The sequence below is a fragment of the Melospiza melodia genome, chromosome 4 (assembly GCF_035770615.1).
Source record: "Melospiza melodia melodia isolate bMelMel2 chromosome 4, bMelMel2.pri, whole genome shotgun sequence".
NCBI classification, from domain to species: Eukaryota; Metazoa; Chordata; class Aves; order Passeriformes; family Passerellidae; genus Melospiza; species Melospiza melodia.
The window spans coordinates 55582692-55608491 of NC_086197.1; the positions used below are offsets into that span (position 1 = coordinate 55582692).

General features: G+C 47.6%; 1 protein-coding gene across 1 annotated transcript; it reads left to right on the top strand.

The window, feature by feature from the left end:
• On the top strand, positions 1–25525 carry SREBF2 (sterol regulatory element binding transcription factor 2). Its single transcript, XM_063154643.1, has 19 exons — positions 1–122; positions 4357–4743; positions 5643–5824; positions 6970–7110; positions 8895–9116; positions 10219–10333; positions 10529–10710; positions 11491–11683; positions 12614–12795; positions 13827–14100; positions 14805–14974; positions 15172–15340; positions 15912–16032; positions 17529–17638; positions 18922–19054; positions 19561–19729; positions 20889–21074; positions 21942–22053; positions 22672–25525. Exons 1-19 carry the CDS (start codon positions 41–43, stop codon positions 22890–22892), a joined length of 3351 nt encoding a protein of 1116 aa, XP_063010713.1. The 5' UTR covers positions 1–40; the 3' UTR covers positions 22893–25525.
• Positions 25526–25800: the final 275 nt, after the last annotated feature.

A 25800-nucleotide genomic window follows, 5' to 3' on the forward strand; every position in this document is an offset into this window, starting at 1 on the left:
CCTCCGCTTGAGCGCCCGGGGCGGCGGCGGGCCCTGCGCCATGGAGGGCGGCGAGCTGGCCGCCGAAAACATGGACACCCTGACTGAGCTGAGCGACGAGCTCACCCTGGGCGACATCGACGGTAGGCGCTGCGGGAAGGAGCGGGGGGATGGGGTGGAGACGGCGCGCGTGGGCTCCCCACGCGTGTTGGGGGGAGCGCCCGGGTGTCCCCGCGCGGGCCCGCGGCTGCCGGGGCAGGAGGCGTGGGCGGGCGGTCCTTGGATCGTGCTTCTGGAGTGTTCGGGGTGAGGGCGCTTCCCACGCGGTACGGGCTGCCACGGGCACGGGGGGAGCGGGCATCCCCCTGTGCCACCATCCCGGGTGGGCGCAGGCGGGCAGCGGAGCCCGTCCCGCCGGGCAGCGCCCGCCTGGGAGCGGCCACGCGTGTCCGCCCTGTCAGGGGAGCGCTTCTGAGCGACTCTCGCGGGGCTGCCGCCCGCCCGGAGCGGAGGCCGTAGCCGCAGGAAGGCCGTGGGGGTCTGAGCTGCCGAGCCCGCCCTTCCACGGTGGCCGGCCTGGGGAGGGGTCGGGGAAAGCGCTGCCCCTGTCCCCCTGCTCCCGCCGCTGCCCACGGTCCCCCCGTGTTTCCTCGTGGCTACTTTAAAGTAGGTGATAAACGATGGCTGAGGCTGTGCCTCCACTAGTGCCCGTGGGAGGCCGAGCCTCCAAGCCCTCCTGCATCCAAACAGCTCTAACTGCCTAAATTTCCCATTTTCCCTGTCATCTTGAAACTTTACTGCATCGCTGGCACTGCACAGACCTGTGAGAAAACCCCTGTTTTCCGCCGAAGTGCAGCAAAACGAAGCGCCTGCGTGTGACGCCTATTTTATGTGTATTTTTGGCGACACCGAGCAGCTCCTCAAAGCCACATTTAAAATGACATTTCTCGGTGTGGTCTATACTGTAGGCTGGTGGAGATGAGCTCCTGCCTTAGCTCACTGCTCTGCTGGGCTGTAATCCCAAGCAGAGCTCAGTTTTGGTGGTGTCCAAAATATCCTTTTTTAGCAGCTGGGAGATGAAATTTTACCAGTATTTTTAGGTTTCTAATTGACACTGATTTGCCACATGGCTTGGGGTGAAATTTATACTCCTTTCTTTCTTTGGTTGTAAAAGAAGAATGTACCTTGTGAGAGTGCAACAGGCTTGGTTATTGCTCATGAAGTTTGACAGTGCACATTGGAGGAGGTGTTTGCTGTTGTTTGAGCACCACATAATGAGGTCTCAGGTTCCATACGGAAGCTGAGAGGAATTGATAAACCCAGCGATGGCTCTGAACTGAGGTGTGCCCTGGGAGGTGTGATTCAGAGCCATGAGTAACTTAGGAAAACGAGCTTCACTTTCCTCCCCACCTCCAGGGTGGATTTTCCTGGGGAAGGCAGGGGAAGGATACGTGACAATCCTGCTTTTTTTTGTGCATCAGCATGGATTCATCTCAAGATTTGAAATGTTCCATGAGTTTTCATTTGGTTTTTAAGTCGTCTTGTGGGTGTTCCTCTCCTGTTCAGACTGATAGGGCTCCTCACTGCCTGTTGCGTGGATTTTGGTTTTTTGTGGTGGATGTGCTCTGGGATGTCACTGCTCACTGGGTTCATGCTTCCAGACAGGACACAAGAGTGGCACAAGAGGCTCTGCCTCTTGCCCCAGCACAAGCTGTTCCACCAGCCATGGGCATCTCCTGCTGGCAGGCACTGCTGGGCAGCATCGGAGTTCAAGGTCTGAGTCTCTGGGAGGTCAAAGCACATCAGGGTTCAGGACAGAGGTTGTTTCTCTCTATTGAGGTTAAGGTCTCTCTGCTTTCTTTTTCTCAGAGCACAGCACCTCCAGGAGTGTGAGGAAGAGCAGCCTCTGTGCTGGAGAGCTGAGCCACTGCCTGGGAGAGGCAGCTGAAGCCCAGCCCTTGCCTTTCTGCCTGGTATTGAGGCCCTGGGCAGATGAAAGTGGCAGAAGCCCTTGGTGGGCTCAGTTTTGGTTTTGTAATACCTTGTTGACATTTTTTAGCCTTGGGTTGGGCTGGGATTTTGTTCTGCAGTAAGGTCACTCTGCTTTAGGGCCTGAGATACCTCTGGCACAGACGGTGCCAGTGCTCTGGTGACACTGGGTTTATCACTGATGGCTCCAGAAGCATCTGAGATTTCTCACAGTCATTGTAGATATTCTGATTTCTGAGTAGGCAAAGGTGTTTTAAAAAGCAGAGATTTAGATTTTGGGTGTTGTCTATTTATCTTGCTTTTAATTTTTTGTGTGTGGTTATTAGGAAAACTCTTGAGTCCTTTAAAAGAGGTGGGTTTTAATTAAGAGTGGCAGACTTCCTGGCAGTCTTAATTCTTAAAAATTAAGCTTAAGACTTCTTGCATTTAGTCAAAGTTAAGTCTGTAATAAAGATGTGATTTAACTTGTGAGAGCAGTAGTAATTTTTAAAGTAATCTGTTAAATCTGCTGCATTGAACACAACATTCTTTAAAGCAGTGCTTAACACTTTGTTCTTATGCTGGAATTTACTCTTCCGGAGCAAATCTCATCTGATTTGTTTATTCCCTACTTGTAGTGGTGTTGTCTGATAGTGAAATAGCAAAACCATCAAATGCAGAGTTTGGGACATAGTCTGGATTATCAATTTTATCATGGTGAGGGATATTTGGGATGGGCTTAGCTGAAGTCACTTGGAATGTGAAGAGCTGTTTAATATCCAGCTAGATGTTGATCTTGAAACAGTTTTGTGAAAGCCAGTTAAAGCAATGCATTAAAAAAAAAATCTTTCATTCCTCTAGTGAAGAGTGGAGACAAGGGTTTGGTCCAGCTGGTCCCTGAGGCTGGCTGTACCTCATGCTGGGGGAGCTGTGCGTCCCCACTTAGTGTCAGGCTGTGAACAGGTCAGGAGGACACATCTCCTCCCAAGCTCTTCCCTCCAACAGACTCCAGTTCTTGAGAGCAGTGGTCATGGCCAGTGCTTAAATGTGTGTCAGGGTGTGGAGGGATTGCTATCCAAAGGGAAGAGTGGTAGTATCACAGAAATATGTTGAAATGTGTGTTGAGGGAGCAGGAGGCTTGGAGGAGGATTCATCCCTTTGCTCTGTTTCAGCCAAAGGAGTGTCAGACAAATTAATTGGATAATGTGTGGGTGGCATTTCAGAGTGCTGAACAAATTAATAGCCCTCCTATTGCTGGGATATAATCCGTGGAAACTTCTTGTCAAAAGTTTACTGCTTCAAACCTGCTTCATAAATCACAGCAATGACATCCTTTGGGGTTTGTGAATGAGAAAGATTTCTTATTTATAGGAAAAAATACAGCAAAGGGCTTCTTACACCAGGACCTATTTTTTGCTTCCTACACCCATATTTATTATTTTGTTATAATCTCTCTTAGGTTTGTGGGTCCCCTCTTTTCATGCTTCCTGAAAAAAAGATACAGGACTTTCAGAAGACCATGGAAAAACCAGTGCAGCAGGGAGAGGTCCTGGGGTGGGGAAGAATGTCTGATTCCTCATGCCACTGTCTGCACACAGATCAGGGAAAGCATTCACATGTCTTAAGGTATTTAGTTGGATTAGATGGAGGGAAGAAGAAGCTCTGCTTGTGAGCAATGATCTCTTGGTTGTGAAATGTTCACCTCTAGGGGAAAGGCTTATAGTGTTGCAGTAGGAGCTTCTTGATGTGGGTTCATAAAATCCTGGAGAAGGTGGGATGGAGAAAACCTGTTGTGCAGTGATTGCAGGCATAAAACCAACAGAAAAAGTTATTCTGATGTTTTAAACACATGCATGGATTTATCCTGGTACAGTTTTATAAAGTAGTGTTTCCTTTTATGGTTTTTCCCGAATTTTTGTTATGCTTATAAGTAAAAGAGAGATAAGAAGAATTCTTATCCTGTCTCTTCCTTTTCCAGATACTCCGTGGGGCAGTACAGACAGGAAAGCTCCCAAAAGTTGGGTGGGAAAATGATTAGTGCTGGAACTGTGGAGGTGCTTGGTTTTTTCCTTCTGCAAGGGTTAGACTGAAGGAGTGATGGAACAAGACTCTAATATTTTAGATATATATTGGAGGTGGTTTTAAATTCTAGTCTGTGCTTGAATCTCGTTGTCTGGAAAGTGTTGAGGGAGGGTCTTACTTTTTGCCCTGAACAGCAGCAGCAGTGCTTTGCTGCTGGCCACGTCCTGGTCTCTCTGGAGGTGTTACATTGGTGTGATGTTCTCTGAAGGTTTTGAAGGACCCAGAGCTCCCTTCTGTGCACACACCATAATTCCATGATATAAATGGCAGGTGTCAAAGTATGCAGGTGACGGAATAGTGTTGGACAGATTCTCTTCTGTTTTGCAGAGATGCTGCAGTTTGTCAATAACCAGGGAGGAGACTTCACGGACCTGTTTATGGATCCCTTGTCCAGCACCTTCCAGGGCAGCAGCGGCGGTGGCAGCAGCAGCGGGACCCTGGAGCCGCAGTTGCAGCAGCCCTTCAGCCAGGTGCAGCTGCAGACCTTCCCTGCACCCCCTGCATCCCCCCAGCTCCAGAGCCTGCCCGTGAAAGCGGCGCAGACGGCGCCTGCAGCCCCTCCTCGCTCGGCGCCGGTCCTGCAGCCGCGGCCCTCGGTGCAGCCTCAGCTCCAGCAGCAGGCCGTCATGATCACACCAACCTTCAGCTCTGCTCCCCAGACCAGGATTATCCAGCAGCCAGTCATCTACCAGAATGCAGCTACAAGCTTCCAAGGTAGTGCTTGAGGTGCTCAGGCTACGGGTGTGCCTGGTGCACACGAGATTCCAGGATGCTCAGGCTGTGGATGTGCCTGGTGCACTTGCAGTAAATGGCATCAGTGTTCAAACTCCAAGTGCATCCTCAGCCATGACAAGCCTGATGATCCTTTTCTTGTGATGCTGCCTGTGGGGTGTCCTTTCTCCTACCTGTGTGGCTTTGGAGTTGGGGAGCATAAGAAATTGTCAGGAATGAGATCTTAAGTGTTTTTGTGCAACCTCTTACCATAATTGTTGTCTTGCTCTTCTCCTCTGGCCTGGCCTTCTGCCCTATGGCTCTTGGGAGGCTTGAGAAAAGATGTCTTAAAACATCATTGTTGGCAACCCTGTCCTCCCACTGATGAGTACACTGGGCAGATCCAGTCTGTCCCACACAGCAGTCTGGAATGAAGGCACATTTTATCTACCAAACTATGGAGCTCAGTGCTTGCACTGAGCAGACACACCTGTAGGAATATTTAGCAATCTTCCTTTGTGAATGCTGGATGATTTGATCCTCTTCAGTAGGTTTTGATTCTTTACATGACAGATAGGCTCCATGATCCACCAAGACCAGGGGGAGTGGGAAAGTGCAGTTTGGATGGCCTGTGTAATGCTGTGCTATCAGCCTAAAGAGTTTTGGCTCTATTTTCTCTTAGCTGATCCTCTGCCTCCTGGAAAGCTGCTATTCTAGGTGCAGTGTCCTCTTGCAGAAAGCACCAAAGCAGCTGGAAGTCTCCCAACATGTGGGATGTGTTAGATGAATGCTGCCTACTAAGAAGCAGTGGGAAGAAGAAGAGTGATGCTAGGAGCATTTCCGGGCTCCAGGAGGGAGATGTGTGTCTCTTGACCATTTCTGACATCGCTTCTGCTTTTCAGTTCTCCAGCCTCAGGTCCAGAGCCTGGTGACATCCTCGCAGGTCCAGCCGGTGACAATCCAGCAGCAGGTGCAGACGGTGCAGGCCCAGCGAGTGCTGACACAGGCTGCCAACGGCACCCTCCAGACCTTAACGCCTGCCACGGTCCAGACTGTTGCTGCACCACAGGTTCAGCAAGTTCCAGTAAGTAAAAATGCAGCATGATGGGGGGATCCAGTAGAACAAGAAAGTGCTTTTGTGTGTCTGGTCCCCTGGCTCGTCTGGGGAGAAGTGGTGAAGCTGTAGAGCTGGTGATCCTGGCTGGGATTGCTTCTGCACAAATGTTTCTAGACCTGAGAGGTTTAGAAACCTGAGAGGTTCTAGCCAGCCTGTGTCCCAGAAGCATTTTACTTCATGCAGGTCATATGTGAGAGTTCCTGTTGTGAGATGTGATGTGACTTCTGGGCAATGCTCAGCAACTGTTTTCAGTAAAACCGTAACTAAATGCAGTCTAAAATTATTTTTTAACTTGGTACTGCCAAACCCAGTTGGAAACTTTACTTGAACAGACTTTCTTTGACTTTTGCTGCCTTCTTTGCGCGTCCATCACCTCTACCTTACAAATCTTACAAAGACTGGTCGATAGTAGAATGTGTTCTTTTAATTCTTCTGTCGTGTTTTTTTAATTGTTTTACTGTTTTACTGTGCCATGTGATTTTTTTTTCACTGTTGTGCATCTTTGTATTTAAGAAAAATGTTTGTCTATGAGACGCAGTATGACAAAGTTACTATGGTTCAGTTGTATTATGCCATCTCTGGTGTTCTCAGAGAGTCAAAAAGGTATTTGAAAGAAATAAGAGCAAAATAACCTAGAGTGGATTTTGGTCTGCTTGATGTTAAAGGCACAGATCCTTTCAGTGAAATCGCAGGAGAAGCTACTATGGGTGTTTGCCAGAGCAGACTGTCCTAGCTGTGTTAGACTGAATACTCAGACAGTTAATGTAGAGAGCTAATTATAGGTGTAACTGGAGAGGGGAAAGCAGCTTTTCCATCAGCTCTTTTGTGTTTTTATATACTTGTTTACTTCTGGTGACTGATTTGAAAACCACTGTCCTGGTGGTTCCTCTGCCCCGCTCTATCCACTGCTGTTCAGCGTGTCTCCTACTCAGGGCTTGTATTGGAAAGCATCCAGGTGATGCAGGGTACAAGTCAAAGAAATACCTTGCTCTTTTGCCAGCCACCAAGTTGTAAAGCTATTAAAGCTCTGTCAGTGCTTACCTCTGGCTACTGAGATCAGCAGGGAAATTTGAGCCTGCTCTCCTCTTCACCTGTAACTCTTTTCAACCTAGGTTCTCGTCCAACCTCAGATCATAAAAACGGATTCCCTGGTGTTGACAACCCTGAAAACAGATGGCAATCCTGTTATGGCTGCAGTACAGAACCCAGCACTGACAGCACTCACTGCTCCCATTCAGACCACAGCTCTGCAGGTACCCTATGGCTGTCCTTCCATCCCTCTCCTCGCTGTTGTCCTTTGCTATTAACACAAGGAAGAGATTTGTGCTTTAGTGTTCTGCAGTGGCACAGACAAGAGGGGGATTTGAGGGCTGTTGTACACACGTCCAGGGCAAGTAATACCCTGTTTCTGTCAAGGGTAAGCACACAGATTGTATTGTTTGGCTGCCTTCCCATGGCCAGTAAGCAAAGATCAAGGGCACATTTCTGTTTAACTTTTTCTGGTACTATGAGGAATATGACCTAAAAACTCAGTCTAGTTTTTAACTTGAAGCCAAAAGCTGACTTGCTCAGAGTACCTGTGGAACTTCCTTTTGCCCCTCAGTAGTGTCTAATAGTAATACATTAATTGTGACAACTAATTAAACTACTTTTCAGAGGCATTGCAGGGAGGATTTGTCATATTCATTGGAGGTGGCAATTGTACTTCATGGCCTCCACTTCTAATCAAGTCTTAGAAATTTATGCCCCCAATGAAACATTTATTATGATCTTGTATGTTCTGAACAGATATCTTTGTATAAATATTTACTGGGGGAGATAAGCTTGTCAGTGTGGACCTAAATTTTGACTTGTTTTGCAATAGCATGGTAGGCTTCTTAGATACTTATTAGCAGCCAGGCTAAAATCTTCAATAATCTGCTTGCTTTTAGATGACGTTTTTACACAACTTGAGGCTTACGAGATTGTGTCTATATGAGGCATGTTTGAACACACTGAAATTAGGTGGATATTAACCAAGGAAAGGTATAGGACTTAAATTCACTTATTTGTCAAGTTCCAGCTTGAAGTGAAACCGAATTAATTTTTTGTATCCTAATTAGGAGACTATTTCAGCTGTAATTGTTTCTGAAATTGCTCATTGCTAGTTTATTCTCATGGCTAGCTGTTCTAGGCTAGTTACTATGTTTGTTTTCTTGACAGAAATAACTCTTACTCTCCCTAGCTACTTGCTTCTCTGATCCTTGGTGTACTTCAGAGAGCACGTGTACCTTTCTAAATCTTGCTTTGCTGGATTAAGCAGTCTAAACTTTCTTTCATTACAGCTGTCCTAGGAGCCCTCTGTGCAGCTGTTCTGGTGGGATTCATAATTTTTTATTTCTGAGTACATACTGCTTTGGTTTGCTTAGACGGTCTGTCCTACATCTAGATGCCCAAGTTTGAGCTTTCCATTCTGCTGTAGATCACTCATTAGTCTTAGCTCCTCATATTAAGGCATTTTTATAGCTTATGGGTTGTTGTTTTTTTTTTCATCTAATGAAATTCAAATCAATTTGAACTGTGTTCCTTAAGCCAAAGGTTGTTTTTTCATAGTTGGATCCTTTCCAGCATTATTGTTGTGTCAGTGGAAGCAGTGTAGGCTGTTGTTGTTTTCATGATTATTTGTCCAGAGAAAAGGTGGATTTTGACACTTGGAGTGTAAAGATTGTAGGAACAAGGGGGAGCTTTAGTCCCTTTCTCTATTTAAATGGATGAACAGAGCGTAGTACTGGCAGAAATGTTGATGTGCTTGGAGAACAAGAGATGTTCCTATTCCACAGTGACCAGTGTGGGAGCCAGAGTGACAGATTTTTCCTGTGTTTCTGTGCCAGTGCTTGTGCCAGCCAAGAAAGATTGAAGGATTTTGGCATCTCACACATTTTCTGAGCTGTTCCAACTTTTCCTGATTCCTGTTTACTCCTTCTTTTGCCATCATAAACCTTATCTAAATTGGCTGATTGCTTTTGACACTTGGTATGTGTGGTCTTTGTCTTTGTAGACCCTTGTTGGGAGCAATGGGACCATTTTGACCACAATGCCAGTGATGGTGGGACAAGAAAAGGTGCCTATTAAACAAGTTCCTGGGGGTGTCAAGCAACCTGAACCACCCAAAGAAGGAGAGAGGAGAACAACTCACAACATCATTGAAAAGCGCTACCGGTCGTCCATAAATGACAAAATAATTGAGCTGAAGGACCTGGTCATGGGGACAGATGCCAAGGTAAAGATGGGAGATTAGTGCAAATGTGGTGTCACAAATACTAGTCTGCAGGTGCTCATTTGCTCTACCAAATGAAGCATTTGGGTACATGCAGCTGTTAGTAGCATGCACACGTGTATTGGGGTAAGGCTGGTGAGAATCACTTGTGTTCCAAATTGTTTTCAGGAAGGGTCACCTGTAAAATACTAATTTTACTATGCTAGTGGTACTGTTTCTTGAAAATAAGCTATACCTAATGCATTTGTTATTATATTAATTAGATCTAACTTAAAATAGGCCCTCTAGGTAGAATATCCAAGTGGACGTTTTGATAGCTCAGCTAAACAAGATCTTGCTTCAATTGTTTCCTTTTCCATGTGACTGCAGTAAGGATGAGGGTTTACAGAGCTTTCCAGTTTATTTCCTTTAGACACTGAGCTGTGAAAACTCCTGCTTGCTCAAATATTGGAAGCTTTCTTGCACCACATATTCAGGGTTTGTTCCCACTTGCTTTACCTCATGCTGGTGAGGCAGGCAGTAGTATTCTTGATACCTCCTGTGACTACTGCACAAATAAGTGCACTAGTGAAGTCACCTCCTATTGCTGGAAGTGGAAGCTTTTGAAAACATGTATGTTATGCAGTGGCTTCATAGTACTTGTGGCTTATGTTTAGAAGATAAACTTGCCCACTGCTGCTGGAAGCAGGAATTTGCATGGAGATGGCCAAGTGAGTAAGGCAAGGAGGGAACTACTTAATCTCAGAATTTATCGGTGATTAGGCAGCTTGTTCTGTCCCTGAACTGATCCACTTCATTTACAAACTGTGGTACTTTCAAGGGACTGTTTCTGGCTGAAACCTAAGTGTGAACTCCACTGTTATTTGGATGTTAATCAGGTTCTCTTGTACTGTTTTTAAAAGATCTTAGAGAGACCTCATCCTTGTCCATCTTTGATACCCTGCCCACAGAGCATGCTCTGCTAATGGCTCCTTTGCAGCTGCTGAGAGTCCTTTATACCATTTTTTCATCACATAATACAAAGGGTTGTGGTATTCCTACAGGCAGCAGTGATCCTTTGATGCTCTTAATATAAACTGCTTTTTGTACATTTAATTCCTTACAGATGCACAAGTCTGGAGTCCTGAGAAAAGCCATTGACTACATTAAATACCTGCAGCAAGCTAACCATAAGCTGAGGCAGGAGAACATGGTTCTGAAGCTGGCTAACCAAAAAAACAGTAAGTTGTGGAGGCTCTGTAGCAGATGGGAGGCAGTCAGCATGGATGTAGGATGTTATCTTGCAGTTGCTTATCCTTCAGAGAGGTTGTATGGATAGTGGCCAGTGTTACTCCAGATGACTGAGCCAATCTGAGAGCTACTGACAGGAGTCAGGATGGAGTAACATGTCCATAATGCACTCTGATTTTTTTCAGAGCTGTTGAAGGGCATTGACCTGAGCAGTTTGGTTGACAACGATGTAGACCTGAAGATTGATGACTTCAACCAGAACGTGCTGCTGATGTCTCCTCCAGCGTCTGATTCAGGATCTCCGGCTGGCTTCTCTCCCTATTCCATTGATTCAGAGCCAGGAAGCCCTCTCCTTGATGATGCAAAGGTAGTTGTGACTTGAACTGTCAAATATAACCTATCTTCTTCAGGATATTGAAGAGCCAGAATTTGAGTTCTTATTCTCAAGAGTGGAACCAGCAGACATCTGGCAAGCAGATTTGCAGGGCTTAGAGATCCTTTGTAAGGGTGAGGAGGGTGCATCTTTGTGTTCTGTCTTTCTTTAAATTACTGAGACTATTTCCTGAACTGTATTACCCGAGCTGTACCTTTAGTTGCTGGAAGAACTGTACTTCTCCTTCAGCCCCTGTACAGTCTCTGTGGATTTAAAGTGCATCTTCATTACCCAAGGAGCCCATGGCTTTCCAGCATATGTATGTCCAGTGAGTAAAGCAGGAGAACTTGGAAATGGATGATAACATCTGTTGTGGTTAATGAGACCAAAAGTAATCAGAGTAACAAAAAGCTGTTAGCTGTCTTGGGCTTATGGGTTTGTTTTATGGATATCACAGAAGTGGGTTTTCTGGGAGATCTTCGAAAGAGTAAGGGCAGCAAAGGTTAATCCTAGCCTAACCCAGGGATACAGTTACAGTTAATACTTGACATGACTGAACACAGAAGGAAGTTGAAGGCAGTCAAATATTTCAGCCTTATCTTACTAAGCTAAGAAAAGCTTAGTTCTTGCTTATCTGGAGCTCAAAAGCAAATTTATACATGTTCTGTTTCTCCTTCTTCCCTATCCCTTCCTTGGCATAAACATTTGTTGTGCTCCAGAATGGTAAACACTGGGTTTTCTCTCCTTTTTCTCTCCCTTCCTATTCCCTTGAAGGTTAAAGATGACCCTGACTCTCCTCCTGTGGCGCTTGGTATGGTGGATCGCTCTCGAATCCTCCTGTGTGCTCTCACATTCCTTTGCCTTTCCTTCAATCCGCTGACGTCCCTCCTGGAGGTGCGCGGGAGCCCCGAGTCCGACAGCCTGGTGCGCCATGGCTCCGGCAGGAGCGTGCTGGCCATCGACTCAGGTAAAGGGCTGGCATGCTTTGGGCCATGGGGACGTCCAGCCTTACAGTCCCCCTAAAAGCCACCTGGTCACAAAGTGAAGGGTGGCTGTGGTTCAGCAGGATGGCTTTGTGTGCTCAGGGAGTTGTACGACCTTTGTTTAGTGGGTGGGGAAGGGCAGCAACTGCAGTGCAGGGCATGGAAGGAGAGCCAGCTTGGATGTGGCTCCAATTCACATCCAGGGTTCTTCTTGCGTAAACCAACCATGGCTCAGTGTGGTGAGATTGAGGTGGCACCTATTTGTAGCCCAGCAGCTTGGGTTTTTGGCATAGACCCTTGAAAAGTAGTTCAGGGTAAGGGGCGTCTTCCTGTCTTCACCAGTCTTTGAGGCATGTTCACTTTGTATTTGGTTTTAAAGTAACTGACTGATTTTTGTCACTTCATGATTGAGTATTACTACACTGTTGCTATGGAGTCTTGCAACTGGGCTTGTTGATACACTCATTCCCTAAAATTCATAGTTAAAAGTTCAGCTTAGGAGAGGGTGGGGGGATGCTGTAGGCATGCAGTTGTCTTCCTGACTGGTAAATATGGTTCCTCAGTGTTGCTTTGCAAATTTAAAAAGATTGGAAAATTATACTGGAGTATTGAGTACCTGTGGGTGTGTCTTACAGAAAAATCAGAAGACAGCTCTTGGAAAACTAAGTGCTGATCTTTTTTTTAATACAACAATATTGTAAAAATAATCATTTAATTGGGAATGTTGAGGGTTGGAGTTTGGGTTAAGAGGTGTTGGTATAGGTGTTTCCTGATTGAGCTGCACTCTTTGCAAAAGCTGATTAAACATGTGGCAAGCATAGCAAGACACCCTTTGGAGTCTGCCCTTGTTGTATTGCCAGGCTTTTGGTGTCCAGGTTAGATTTTAACTTTCCTTTTTGGGACATCCTTTGTAGATGCAGCTGGTTGGTTCGGTTGGGTGATGCCCACCCTAATCCTGTGGCTCGTGAATGGAGTGATTGTACTGAGTGTGTTCATAAAGCTCCTCGTGCACGGAGAGCCGGTGACCCGGCTGCACTCAAGGTCCTCGGTCACCTTCTGGAGGCACCGCAAGCAAGCGGACCTGGATTTGGCACGGGTAAAGCTGACTCGTTGTTTTGCATCAAATGCATCTTTTAGATGGGATTGTGGGTAAATGTTTCCCAATGAGGCAGTGGCTTGGCACTTGCTAGATAGTGTATTCCTTGAGTGGATCATCCTGTGTGATTTCAGAGAAGCTGTTGCCAAGTTGTTCTGAGCAGATTACTGTCCTACTCAGCCTAAGTTAGTGAGGCATGGAAGCAGAGGAAGAGGCTCCTAATTTCTGTCCTTGTTGCTAGCTACTGCATCTTGTATTAGTTTTTGGCAGCAACATCTTGGGTTTTATCCAGAGTCTGGCCTCTGCTATGTCTGTCTGCTATCTTCTAGCATCTTGGAAGTCCTCTTTATTGTTGAGGAAACATTATATTATAATATTGGCGATGGAGAGGGACGTGTAGACTGACTTGGTGATCAGAATCCGATTTTATTGTGGGATACAAACATTTATATACTATTTCAGGGAGACTAGTAATGTGTACTACAATGATTAGGTTAATATCACATACACAAAGTTATGCATATAACATCATCTCTTGCTTGCAGAGTTTAATGGGATTTTCTTTTTCTGGTAAACCTGTTTGATTTAATCTTCTTGCAATGTAAGTCTAATTTTCAAAGTTCCGTTTGCTTTTGCCAAGGTATCCTGTTATCAAATCTCTTATGTTAACCGGGTCCAAAGTCCATCATCTCTCTTGTGTCCTCCAACATTCCAACATTATAACATTATATACAACATATTGTTGAGGGACCCTGAAATTTCCATGGCGTTTGACAAAGCAGGAAGCTCTTTTCATCTCGTGCTGATGTGTCTCTCAGAGAGTACAGGATCAGAACCATGTGTAGAAAGTGTATTTAGGGCCAGATTTCAAGCTGGGGTAAACTGCTGTTATGTTTTCAGTTTCTGTGTTGATGTCCCTCTGCTGAAGAGGGACTTGCACATGAGTTTGCCTTGCTCCCAGTGCCAAGGAGGTCCCAAAGTGTCTCTGGTAGTGACTTTTGTTGCTAAACCTTTGGTTGTGTCATTTGCAGGGTGATTTTGCTGCAGCTGCGTCAAACCTGCAGACTTGCCTGTCAGTACTCGGGCGAGCGCTGCCAGCTTCCCGCCTGGACTTGGCCTGCAGCCTGTCCTGGAATGTGATCCGCTACAGCCTGCAGAAGCTGGCCCTGGTGCGGTGGCTGCTGAAGAGGACTTCTCATCAGTGGCGGGCGAGGGAGGCCACCGCTGGGTTCGAGGATGAGGCCAAGACCAGCGCTCGGGATGCTGCCCTAGCATATCACAAACTCCATCAGCTCCACATAACAGGTGGGAGCAGAGGTGGCAGATGTGCTGTCTGGTGTTACTGAATGAGGAGACTCAGCTGATCCTGGAGCATTCGTGGAGAGCACTACAGCCCCTCTCCTCCGGGAGGGCTGCTGTTAGAAATTAGCCTGACAAATTCTAGGAGCCACTTAATAAAACACAACAGGTTCATTGGTCGATGACAGGATTATATGACAGAGATTTCAAATGTTTTATTTCAGTGCTGTTTAGAATTGTAGTTTCGCCTGCAGCATTTCAAAATTGGATTAACTAATTAATTATGGATTTCTTAGATTGTTGAGTGTAATTTTTTTTGTAGGCCATGAAGGTCTTTTAGGGAAAAGGACTCAGTACTGGTTTCTGATCTTATGCATGTTGCTTTGACTTTCAATTTTATGTCAGGAAGCATTGAGGGTCTTTTTTTTGCATCATCATCATCATTTACTGGTCGATTGTCTCGTTTGTGCACTTTTTACTTCTAGTGCTGGTAGCAACAGCTATTGGTTGAGGCTTATTGTTTGGTTTAGTTGTTGGTTCATGCAGTAAAAAAACTCTGTAAGAGCAGCTGAAGCAACAGCAGTGTAAGCTTCTCATATCAACAGGTTCTTATTGTTTCTTTAGGACAGTAGCCCTGCAAATTATGGTAGTATTTAGTAGCTGGTACTACTGATTAAAAATTAACACTTTTCCTTCTCCTGCTGATACAGGTAAACTTCCCTCCAGCTCAGCTTACTCGGGCTTGCACATGGCATTGTGTGCTGTGAATCTGGCTGAGTGTGCAGAAGAAAAAATCCCACCCAGCACAATGGCAGAAATCCACCTGACGGCAGCAGTTGGCTTGAAAACCCGCTGTGGAGGCAAGCTTGGTTTCCTGGCGGTGAGTTGTGTTATCTTCCCTGATCACACCCTCAAGCAGAGATCTAGGAAAGCCCGGAAACTGGCATTGCTGTATCTTGGGGAGGGCATCTACTAGCACTACAATTACAATATGACCTGCAGTTATGATACGATCTTTGTCCTTGTTGTTGCTGCTCTTTCCTCAGTGTTCTCAATCTTGTCCTCTCCTTTCACCAGAGCTACTTTCTCAGCCAGGCTCAGAGCCTGTGCAGCTCGGAGCGCAGTGCCATTCCTGACTCGTTGCGTTGGCTGTGCCACCCCCTGGGACAGAAGTTTTTCGTGGAGCGCAGCTGGATGGTGAAGTCTGCTGCAAAGGAGAGCCTGTACTGCACGCAAAGGAATCCTGGTGAGAGACACTCATTTCCCAAGTGTGGGGCATCCCAGTGCTTTGAGGCAGTCTCTCCACTCTTGTCTGGGGCAAAAGCAGGTGTCATGTTTCAGAGTGTGTTCTTTTATCCCTATCCTGCTTGTGGTTCTGATGGGTGAGAGGGCATGAGAAGCTGAGATGCCTCCTCAGCCTGCAGGGTCTGGCTTGCCACCCTTTGTATTCTGTGCTGTGTCATACTGCTTGTGTCTTTACCTGCTGGAACACAATCCAAAGGTGGCCCTGAATGTCTGGGGAGTGACTTTGGCGTGGCCAAGGTTTATCATCTGCAGAGCAGTGTTTTCACTGTTCTGCTGAGAGGCTGAAGTGCAAGAGGGATCTTTGGTCAAAGGCTGCAGCTTTACAAGGGGATTGAAAGGATAAAAAAGCCCTAAAACTTAGTCTCTAAATAATTCAATTAGTTTCCTGAGAATTTCCTTCTACTATTCTTCATCATGTTCTTTCCTACATTTTGATTATTCTTTCTGAGTGTATTGGGAGGTGTCTGGGGCAATATGCAAGTTAAATGATTTGGTGTATCCTTCTTCTCTAGCGGATCCCATTGCACAGGTCCATCAGGCATTCTGTGAGAACCTGCTGGAGCGAGCAGTGGATTCACTTGTGAAGCCTCAGACTAGGAAAGAGGTAGCAGGACAAGAGGAGGAGGAGTCATGGTGAGTATGTGTGGCCCACTGGGCACTGCTGGCCGCAGCAGCAGGCTCTGAGGCAGAGCTCATAACCACTGACCCAGTGCTGTGGGGCAAAATGCTTGGTTAGTCCTTGCTAAAGGCTTGGAATGACAATGCTAGTCTGACCACCACTGTTTATTAGCAGAGCAAGCTGTGCCTCTTGGTATTAAAACCTCTCAAGTCAAAGGTGAACCTGGGAGTGGTGGGGATTTCTGGTGTTAGCTGGGGTAATACTGGTTGATTGCTCAACTAAATAGATGGCACTTTCTCTGCTGTGACAAAGTTTAATGTTCAGGAGGACAAAAATGAGTGTGCACCTACCTCGTCTTTCAACCAGGACCTATGTCCAGGGCTTTTAGAGCATGAAGGTCTGGCAGGTCAGAGAGTGAACCCACCAGCTTGCTACTTTGTGCATGAGTGTTCTTCTGACTGAGTGTGATATCTACTTGCAGTAAAGAACCAAACAGACATGTGGCAAGAGGAGGAAAGATGATGTTGAACATAATTGTCATTGTCTCTAAGCTCTTTGACCAAATGAAAGGAGAAAATAGGTGGGAAACAGCAGCTTTTTGTATTGAACTGTGTCCAACTTTCTCTTGGACTCTGCAGGAAGCCGGAACCCAGCCTTTGCTAGTAATTCAGCACTGTTTCTTGCTGATCTCCAGATATGCTGTGCTAGGCAAATGTTACATACATATATGGGAAGCTCTGTAAGGATCCTGTCCCCAGAAAGTGTGGGTAAAAGCCTCAGATGGGAAGATAATCCAGTTTCCCTACCTCTGTAGGAAAAATATTCTGTAGCTCTGGGTTTTTTCCCAATCTGTTTCCTGGCAGAGAATGAGGAAGAGTTTGGTTTAATTGCTGGTGATCAGATGCTGCTGTTGAGAGAAGGTAAAAGGATTTGTAGAAGAGAGGTGGATTGTCACTATGCTTTGGGAGTCCTGTCTCCTCATGGGAAGGACTAGATCTAGTACAACAGCAAGCTTTTTTTGTCCCACTCTAGGGGTGGGAGCTCAAGATCTTCATCTGTAGCATGTCCCAGTTAAATTAGGTCATTGCTGCCTATGCTATTTTCTCTGACCAGTACTGAGAACATGCTGTCACTTCCATTCTTACATATTTGCATATATGCAAATAATCAGAGAAGTTTATTCAGCCTCTTTTGGAGGCAGTCACTGAAAAGGAGCCTATAATCATCTTGTAATGTATGTCTATGTTTGACATGAGCCTTGAGGTTAAGTCTAGTTCTGTGCTGGTGGTCATGAAAGGGGAGATGTGAAGCTGTTCCTCTCAGAGCATTGCTCTGCACTTCTAATCATGGGGTGGTCTCTTCAGTCCACCAGTGTTGTTTTACTTGCAGAGCTTGAGCTTTCTGTGGGCTTAAAGGTTCAGCACTGTTTAAATTTGACTTGTGAACGAGAAGTGCCTTGGTATTTTCTGTTTGACAGCATAGCAAAAATCTGCCTTGTTCCTTGTTTCAGTGAATTCTCAGGTGCCATGGAGTACCTGAAGTTGCTTAACTCCTTCTTGGACTCAATGGGAAGTGGAGCCCCACCCTTTGCCAGCAATTCTGTACTCAAGTCTGCCCTGGGTAAGTCTGGCAGAACTGAAGCTCTTTCAGATGCAGGATTTACTGCCAATACAAATTTCCTCTCCCTACCACCTCTCAAACTCTAGGCAAGGAGAAATGCAATCCTTGGAGTGAGTCCTGATTGCACACCAGTGTGGTACCACAGCTCGGAGTGGAAGAAAGTGATTAAGAAGGCTTATAATTTTGGCTCTGTGTTATAATGCTGAGTGCCCAGCCAGGGACTGCTGCTATTTGTATTGTTGAGCAATATTTTATTTCCAATCTGAACCCTGTGCCCTTGCCTGAGAGCTTGCTCCTAGCAATGCAAAGCGAGAGGAAGGGTGGAGCATGTAAACAAACACAGCAGCATTGCAGCTGAAGTACAGGAAGGGTTTTTTTCAATTTAATTACCTATTGAACTGGGTTGCCCCCACTTTCACAGTGGCTGTCAAGATATATTTCTCAATCTCCAGAGACCTGCAGCCTCTGCTGTATGCAAGCTCTGGGCATATATTGGGAAGGCTTGTTTTGGTCCCTTGGTGTATATTTAGTGGGACAGCAAGGGCTGCAGAATCCCTCTGAGCCATGTGTTCATTTGGGCTGGGTTGCTAACAGGGTGATGCAGTATTTGTTTGGCTTGGTGTTGGTACAGACAGCACCTGGCAGCTCACTGGGATGCTGGTGCAGCTTTAGACACAGATTAACTGCTGTACCTAAAATGTATAGAGCAAACATAGTAGGAGAACTAAATAATTATTTTTTAAAAGCGAAGTCTGTGCTTGGGTCAGTATTTGCCGTAGAATTGAAAAGCAGGTTAGAGTTGCAGAACATCCTTTTGCCCTAAGCAGGCTTTGGGAAGTTTTTGAGGGGATGTTAAATAATGAGAGCAATTCTATAGGGAACCCAATGTACTGTCTTAATGGTGATCAGTGCCAATCATGAGTGTATATATGAGTGGAGTTATTATTTTGGGGTGGTGAGTGGAGATCATTGTCAGGAAGGAAGTCAACAAATTTCTAGACAAGATGGTGTGATACTTTCTTGTTGACAAGGTACAAACATGCCATCCAAAACTCTGCTTGCAGTCAGATGTAGGGTGTCTGCATGCTGCCAAGTTCTTTTGTGTTCTTGCAGCACATTTCAGCATTCCCATGGGTGGCTGAGTTCCCATGGGATCAGTTTGGGCTCATTAGCATCAATCCCAGAGGAAGGCACTGCCAAGGGCCTGTGATACCTGTCCACTTCCCCAGGTGTGAGGGAGCCAGGTGCTCTCCCGGGCTGCAGGCGCTGGTTCTGTTTTGCAGGTCCCGACGTGGTGTGCCGGTGGTGGTCGGCAGCCGTGGCCATGGCCATCGCTTGGCTCAGAGGGGACGATGCAGCTGTGAGGTCACATTTTGCAGAAGTGGAGCGCATGCCAAAGTCCCTGGAGATGTCAGAGTGCGTAGGCCTCATACACTTTTCAAACTGCTGCTCCTTGTAAACAGGGGTGACCCCTTCCCCTAATGCTGTTCTGTGGAGTCACGCCTACCTGTGCTCTGGAGCTGCATGTCTCTTGTGCTTTGCAAGTACCAGTGTGCTCCGTAGTTCACGTGTCGGTCAAGGCTTGCATACTGATAGGAAAGCTGTGGACTAGAAGTCAGTCATAACTGCTTCTTTAGGGATGTCTTTTGGCTTTGTTCTAATTACACAGTCTCCCACCTTGTAAAATCAACCAAAACTCACGTGATGATGGAAAGGATGGTGTCACCATCTCTGTTCTTTTGCACTAAAGAATCTTTGCCAGCTTTCTCTTATTTCTCTGTTCTGTCTGTGTAGGTGAGGAACAATTGCCGTCTTTTTTCTGTCTAAGGAGTGATGATATCTCTTGAAGGTGGGAGAGTGAAAGCTGATGCTGTAGCAGCATGACATGATATTGCTTGAAAGCAACCTGCTTTCTCTTTCAGGAATGCCCTGGTGAAAGCTACCTTCTACATGTGTAAAGCTATGCAGGCCTCTCTGTCTGGAAAGGCAGATGGACAGCAGAGCTCCCTGGGTCACTGTGAGAGGGCCAGCAGTCACTTGTGGAACAGCCTCAACATGAGCAGTGGCACGTCCAGCACTGTCCTCAACAATGTAAGCATTGTAAGCCCTGAGATAACACATGGTCTGTCTTGGTTGTAAGGTTGGTCTTGCTGCAGGTGTGTTACTTCTCTGTTGTAGCTACATTCTCCATTCACTCTGTGGATCATGGGATTAGAGGGGAGGCTTCTTCCCTATCCTTGGAAAGGGCATTGCCATTGTTCTGTTTCTGCTATATGGGGGAGCAGAGCCACAAGTACAGTGTCATCTCCCTGGGCAAGGTGTCAGCTCTCGCTCCTCCTGTGCCAATAGCTGTCACCCCTTTCTGGTGCTTTGACCAGTTTGAATTTGGCCCTGCATAGATGGAAAGCATCCATCTCTCTCCTCCAGGTCAAGTTGGTGATACCTGTAAAACAGGACATCACTAAGTCAAGTCTGCTTGTTTCAGGCCACACTCACGAATGTTTGAATCCTCTGACACAGAAGTGTGACTGCTGTGCTACTCCTGAGTTTGTGTGGGGCTTGTTTCTCTTCTTTCCAGGATTACATAAAACTGGAGCTTCCCTCCATGGCATATGGGACGTGATTCTGGTCCCTTTCGTCGTTGCTGGGTGGCAGCTGTAGTGCATTGTAGTTGCATTGCATGTTGTGGCAGTGACTGTGCAATGTTTCTGCAGTGCAGTACAGAGGCACTCTCTGTTCAGCAGCACAGGCAGAGAGCCCTCCCAGAGCCGGGAGTGGTGCTAGGGGGCAGCAGCAGATGGGGAAAAGGGGGTTTGGCAGCCGCTGTTGGCTGTGCCGTGACTGCCTCTTTTTTCTCTGCAGGTGGCATGGCTGTCTTTGCTGTTTTTCCCCTAGTTAGTGTCACTTTTTGGGCAGGAACACCTCTGCAGGAGGCTGTGTTTCCATGGGATCAGTTTGTGTTTGTTAGCATCGATCTCAGTGAAAGGTGCAGGCAAGGGCATGTAACATTGATACAATGTGCCCTTAGCACCTTTCCTTGTCTTGGTCGAGAGATGCCACTTGGGCAAAATGCAAAAGCCTGCTGCCTTTGGTGCCTTGTGGTAGGGTGACACAGCGGGGAGGGCAGAGGAACCCCACAGGAGGTGCTGTGGTTCCCTCCCATGGGCTGTGTCAGCAGCCATGTAGTTTGTTACTCACCCAATGCTATGTGTTACTGAAAGCCTGTGCCCGGGCATGTTGGCTCTTGCAGATGATCCAGCTGCTGGCCTGTGACTTGCTGCTCTCGCTGCGCACCAGCCTGTGGCAGAAGCAGGCCAACGCCAGCCAGGCGCTGGGGGAGACCTACCACGCCTCGGCCCCCGAGCTGACGGGCTTCCAGCGCGACCTGGGCAGCCTGCGCAAGCTGGCCCACAGCTTCAGACCCGCCTACCGCAAGGTGATGGCTCGCCTCCCTGCCTGCTCCACGTCCGGCTTGTCTGTAGCCCTTCCTGGGGTGATGGGAAGCTGGTGCCCTTGGAAACACAGGGTGTATCTGAGCTTGCGTGGTTTGGATACTTGGGGTGGGATGCTCTTCTTCTACCAGCCTCTGTACTTCCTGTTGGTGGGGGATGACGGAGGCTCCTGTGGGAGTTCAGTGCATGTGGGGAAGTATCCACTTTAGTTTCTGCATGGAAAACCATCAGCACATGTGTATTGCCAAAACCATCGCATCCTATTAAGGTGGCTTCACACCTCTAGGGAGTGTGGAAGGAAGCTTCCTCAGCCGTGTTGGCTCTGCTGAGTGGCTGCAGGGTCAAATGCCTTCTGCATCTGTAGAGCCCCAGGTGCTTTCCTTGGCATTTCCCCACTTCTCTTCAGTTCATCTAGTTTTAAGCCTCTATAGAGGAAGTAGAGTCTAATACTTGGACGTGAGAGTTGTCCTGGTGTTGTCCAAACTCTAGATTTCAAAGTTTGATGCTGTTACCAAAGCACTAGCAGCATAGGTTGAGAATCCTGCCTGGACCACAGTGCCAAATTTTGCTCTCAGATTTTTCTACCCTGTTCCCTGCTCTCAATCCTTCCCCTTTCCAGGCCACTCACAGTTAGGTGTCAATTTTTTTCCCCTTCCTCATGGTTGCCCTGACCTGCAAATTCCCCAGAGACAGGTGGAAAGATGAGGGAGGAGCGTGGAAATGGGTCTCTGTTTTTGTCAAGGTGTCAGTGCTCTGCTCTTGAAATGTCGTGGCTGAGGGATAACAGTTCAGCCACAGCATCGTCCCTGTGCCAGCCCACCTCTCATCTTCCATCCTGCCTTCCCTTCCAGGTCTTCCTCCACGAGGCCACCGTGCGCCTGATGGCAGGGGCCAGCCCGACCCGCACCCACCAGCTGCTGGAGCACAGCCTGAGGCGGCGCACGCCCCAGAGCAGCAAACAGGGTCAGCCCTGGGGCCCAGGCAGTGACCCACTGCATGTGGGACTGGGAGGGGGCAGTGCTTGGGCAAGGTGTGGGGGGCATAGATACAACCTGCAGTGTCTCCTGCTGTGTCAGGATAATGAGCTGCCGTCAGCCTGTGGCTCAAGGCAATGCTTCTGCCATGTTCTCTACAAGCCAGCTAACATGAGCTGCGAGCCCTGGGCTGGAGGTGTTGGCGAACAGACTGGAAAACATTTGCCTTCATGAAGCTACAGGTGCACAGAACTTGGCAGTCTGGGGTGTGGAGCAGTCAGTGCAAAGGCAGAAGCTGGGAATTCTAAACAGAAGAGCCAAAAGATGAAGGATATAAGGGAATGGGAAGCATGAATGCCAATGTTGGGTTGAGCCCTAGGAAGTGAGCTGAAAGGAACTGCCTCTGTAGAAGACCAGACTGGCAGTTCCTACCTGACTCTAGCTCAGTGTTCTCCTCTGCTAGCCCAAAGGCCCTCAGGGTGCCCCCTGCTCATGGGTCAGCCAGGGAATGCCAGCCAGAGAAGCAGTTGACGGCCTCTGTGGTGGGGTTTTCTCATGCAGGTGGTTGCTCTGTTTTGAGTTTTCTCTCTTCACTGTTTGCCCCTAGGTGAACTGGACACGTTGCCGGGCCAAAGGGAGCGAGCCACGGCCATCCTGCTGGCCTGCCGCCACCTCCCCCTGTCCTTCCTGTCGTCGCCGGGCCAGCGCGCGGTGCTGCTGGCCGAGGCTGCCCGCACCCTGGAGAAGGTGGGGGACAAGCGCTCCTGCAACGACTGCCAGCAGATGATCGTCAAGCTCAGTGGGGGCACGGCCATCGCTGCCTCCTAATGCCGGCAGGGGTTCCCTTTGTGCAAAGACAGCCTGGTTGAGCATCGGCCTGGACTTCCCTTCTGGACCTTAGAAAAAGTGCTAGGTTAGGGCTGTGCTGGTGGGATCAGGATGGGGTGGGAGAGGGAGGGAGGGTTTTGGGTTTGATTTTTTTTTTCTAAACTTGCCCCAGGTTTAGCTTTACTAGCTTCCTTGCTTGTTCTCAGGCACTGCAGCAGGAATCTGTCTAGTTGTGGTTTTTGTCACTATGCCCGGGGCTGTTGAGAAGCGCTGCCCCGACACAAATCACCCATCCCTGCTTGGGAGAGAAGCCCACAAGCCCACGGCATAGAGAAGTGGCACATCCCGTGTCTGTCCTCAGGGATATTTTGTTCCCTTTCCAAACACCTCTGCAGAAAGGAAATCTCTGGGGAGGGCAGAGGATTTGTTCAAGCCTTGTCCTGTGGGGCTGCTGGGGCCTAAGGCCAAAAGAGAGGGGAAGGCACCAGCTTTCCTAGAGTTGTGTGTCAGGAAACTGAAGCCCTCTAGACCCAACTTCCCTAGGTGCTCTGGGAGTATCGCTTGGGGCCAGTACTGCCTGGAAAATTTCTCTACGGTTTTTATACAGGTTTTTTTATAGGAATGTTTGTGGCTTTACAAAAACATGGGAAACAATGCAGCAGATTTCCCTTCCCTTCTGCTTCAGGCATCTTTTCCTGTGATAGCTGCCTCCAGTTTTCAGCAGGGGGTGGGTTTGTGGCAGACTGCAACAAGCAGAGCCTGATAGAAGACCTTGGCATCCCTGGTCATCTGGTGCTGGGTGGCAGCAGAGGCGGACATGCAGTGCCCTGCACTTGGCATGAAGGGTGAATACTTCTCTGGTGCCTTTTTGTTGACGCAGAAACAATTTTTAGAAACAGTTTTTTTTTTATGTTACTCAACTCCCAGTCCCAGAACTTGTCTTCAGGTGTTTCTCCTTACCTTCTCTAACTCCTCCACAACTCCTGCAGGATTTGGGAGGCACTGGTTTAGGGTGCAAGTCTCCCAGCTTTCTTACTGTTGTTATTCCGAGCAGTTTGACTTGCAGGTGTTGAATTGCCTGTGACTTTCCAGGAGTGGGAGGTGGATTTGGGACAGGGAGAGAATGGTTTGCCCTCTTTCTCTCTGCCTTTCCTGTTGCATCTCTCCAAAGAAGAGGTGCAGAGTGGTTGCCCTCTCACATGTGCATAAGTGGAAACCAGCATTTGGCAAGTGGGCATTGCTGTTCCGCCATGTGTATGGCCGGCATGTTCTCCATGTTGGCAGCTCAAAGCATTTAGATACAGGCAGCCATCCAAACCCATCCTGTCCCAATCAAGCCTGTACTGCCCAGCTCCTGCAAACTTGGACTGTTTTGCAAGAAGCTTTTACATGTGTCCAGTTCTTGCAGAGAGGCATGAGCTCCTTCAGAATAAGAGGAGAAAGATAGGGGCTTGTGGTTTCCCTTTGCACAGGGTCTTTTGGCATTTGGGAGGGCCATTTCATGTGCTGCAGTAATTGAACACAGGTAATGCTAGTTCTGGAGTTGCCTGGCTTCAAGGAGATGGAAACTGGGGCCAGGAGAAACCTGTCTCTCAGCAAAGCCTGTTCCCAGTAGGAATTGTGGTCTGTAGCTGTGGACAAAAGCATGGGGACCAGAAGGTGTTTTTCTGTCTCCCCCACTTTATTTGGGGAATAGCTGGTGGACACCCAGCTGCAATAGCCAGTACTGTCCTACTGGCTGGGGTGTCCCTTGCTTCCTGGAGTCAGTGGTTGGAGGGGGAGCGCATTGTTTGAGGGGGAGAGGTTGCTCTCAAGAGTGTCTGATGACACTCTGGTGGCAGCAACTTCAGCTTTGAGCAGGTGCCCTAAGTGTGCAGAACAGCTCTTGATTTGGACACATTTTGATTGCTCATTGCCAAGTTCACGAGCTTACTGGTGATCCTGTTTTGGGGAAGTAGATTGCCTCCTCCTGATTTTTTTCCCCTCCTCTGTGGCTCTCATGCTTTCTTCCTTGTCAAGGAGTTTTTTTCCTAAAATACAGAAACTCCTTGCCTATGGCAACCTCTGAGTTACCTTGCATTTCTCCAGGTCTGCGTGCAGCACATGGGCAGTTCTGTGCTTCAGTAAAATGGGAGGTGAGGCTTTGGGAAAGCAGCGATGCTGAGGTTTCACTTTGTCACTTATGGTAGTCTGAGCCCTGGGGGCTGGGCTGCAGGGAGTACTGGCTGGGCCAGGAGCTGGGAGAAGCTGTTGGGCTGAAACCCAGGTAGTGAATAGCATGGAGTACCAAGGGTCCTAGCATGGCTGGTATGTCTCTGCCCCCTCCAGAGTGAGGGATCTTTGCCATGTTTTTTCTACACTGTTCAAAAATTTGCTGTCCATCTGTCCCTACAACTTTTTTTATATGTGTGTGTATATACTGTAACTTTTTGGTTTGTGGGTGGGAGGAAATTGTTTTATGGATTATGTGAAGAAAGTCTATTTATCCACATGGAGTTCAGAGTAGGGATGCTTTGTGATATGAGATGCAACTGGTGGTGGGGAAGTTCCCCAGGGAACATACCTGCTGTCTGAAAACCCTGTTCCAGGGCTTCTGAGCATCTGTTAACTAATAAAGATGAATGTTATCACCACCTCCCACCTGCCCTCTTTCTCTTAGCTCTATTCATCCCACCCAGCAGCTGCTCTTAAGCAGAGGTGAGCTTGAAAAGTCCTTTAGAGACATAAAACCTCAGAGGCGTCTCGTGAAGCTGTCAGTCCTTTGTCCGGATGACCTAGAGAACAGAACGGCACCGTTTGCAGTGAAAGTCCCTTGGAGGAGCAAGTGTGGTGTCTCCATGCTCCTCTGGAAGCAGCTCAAGAGGATGATGGCTCGAGCAGAGCCAAGCAAGGTGGAGCTGGGCCAGAA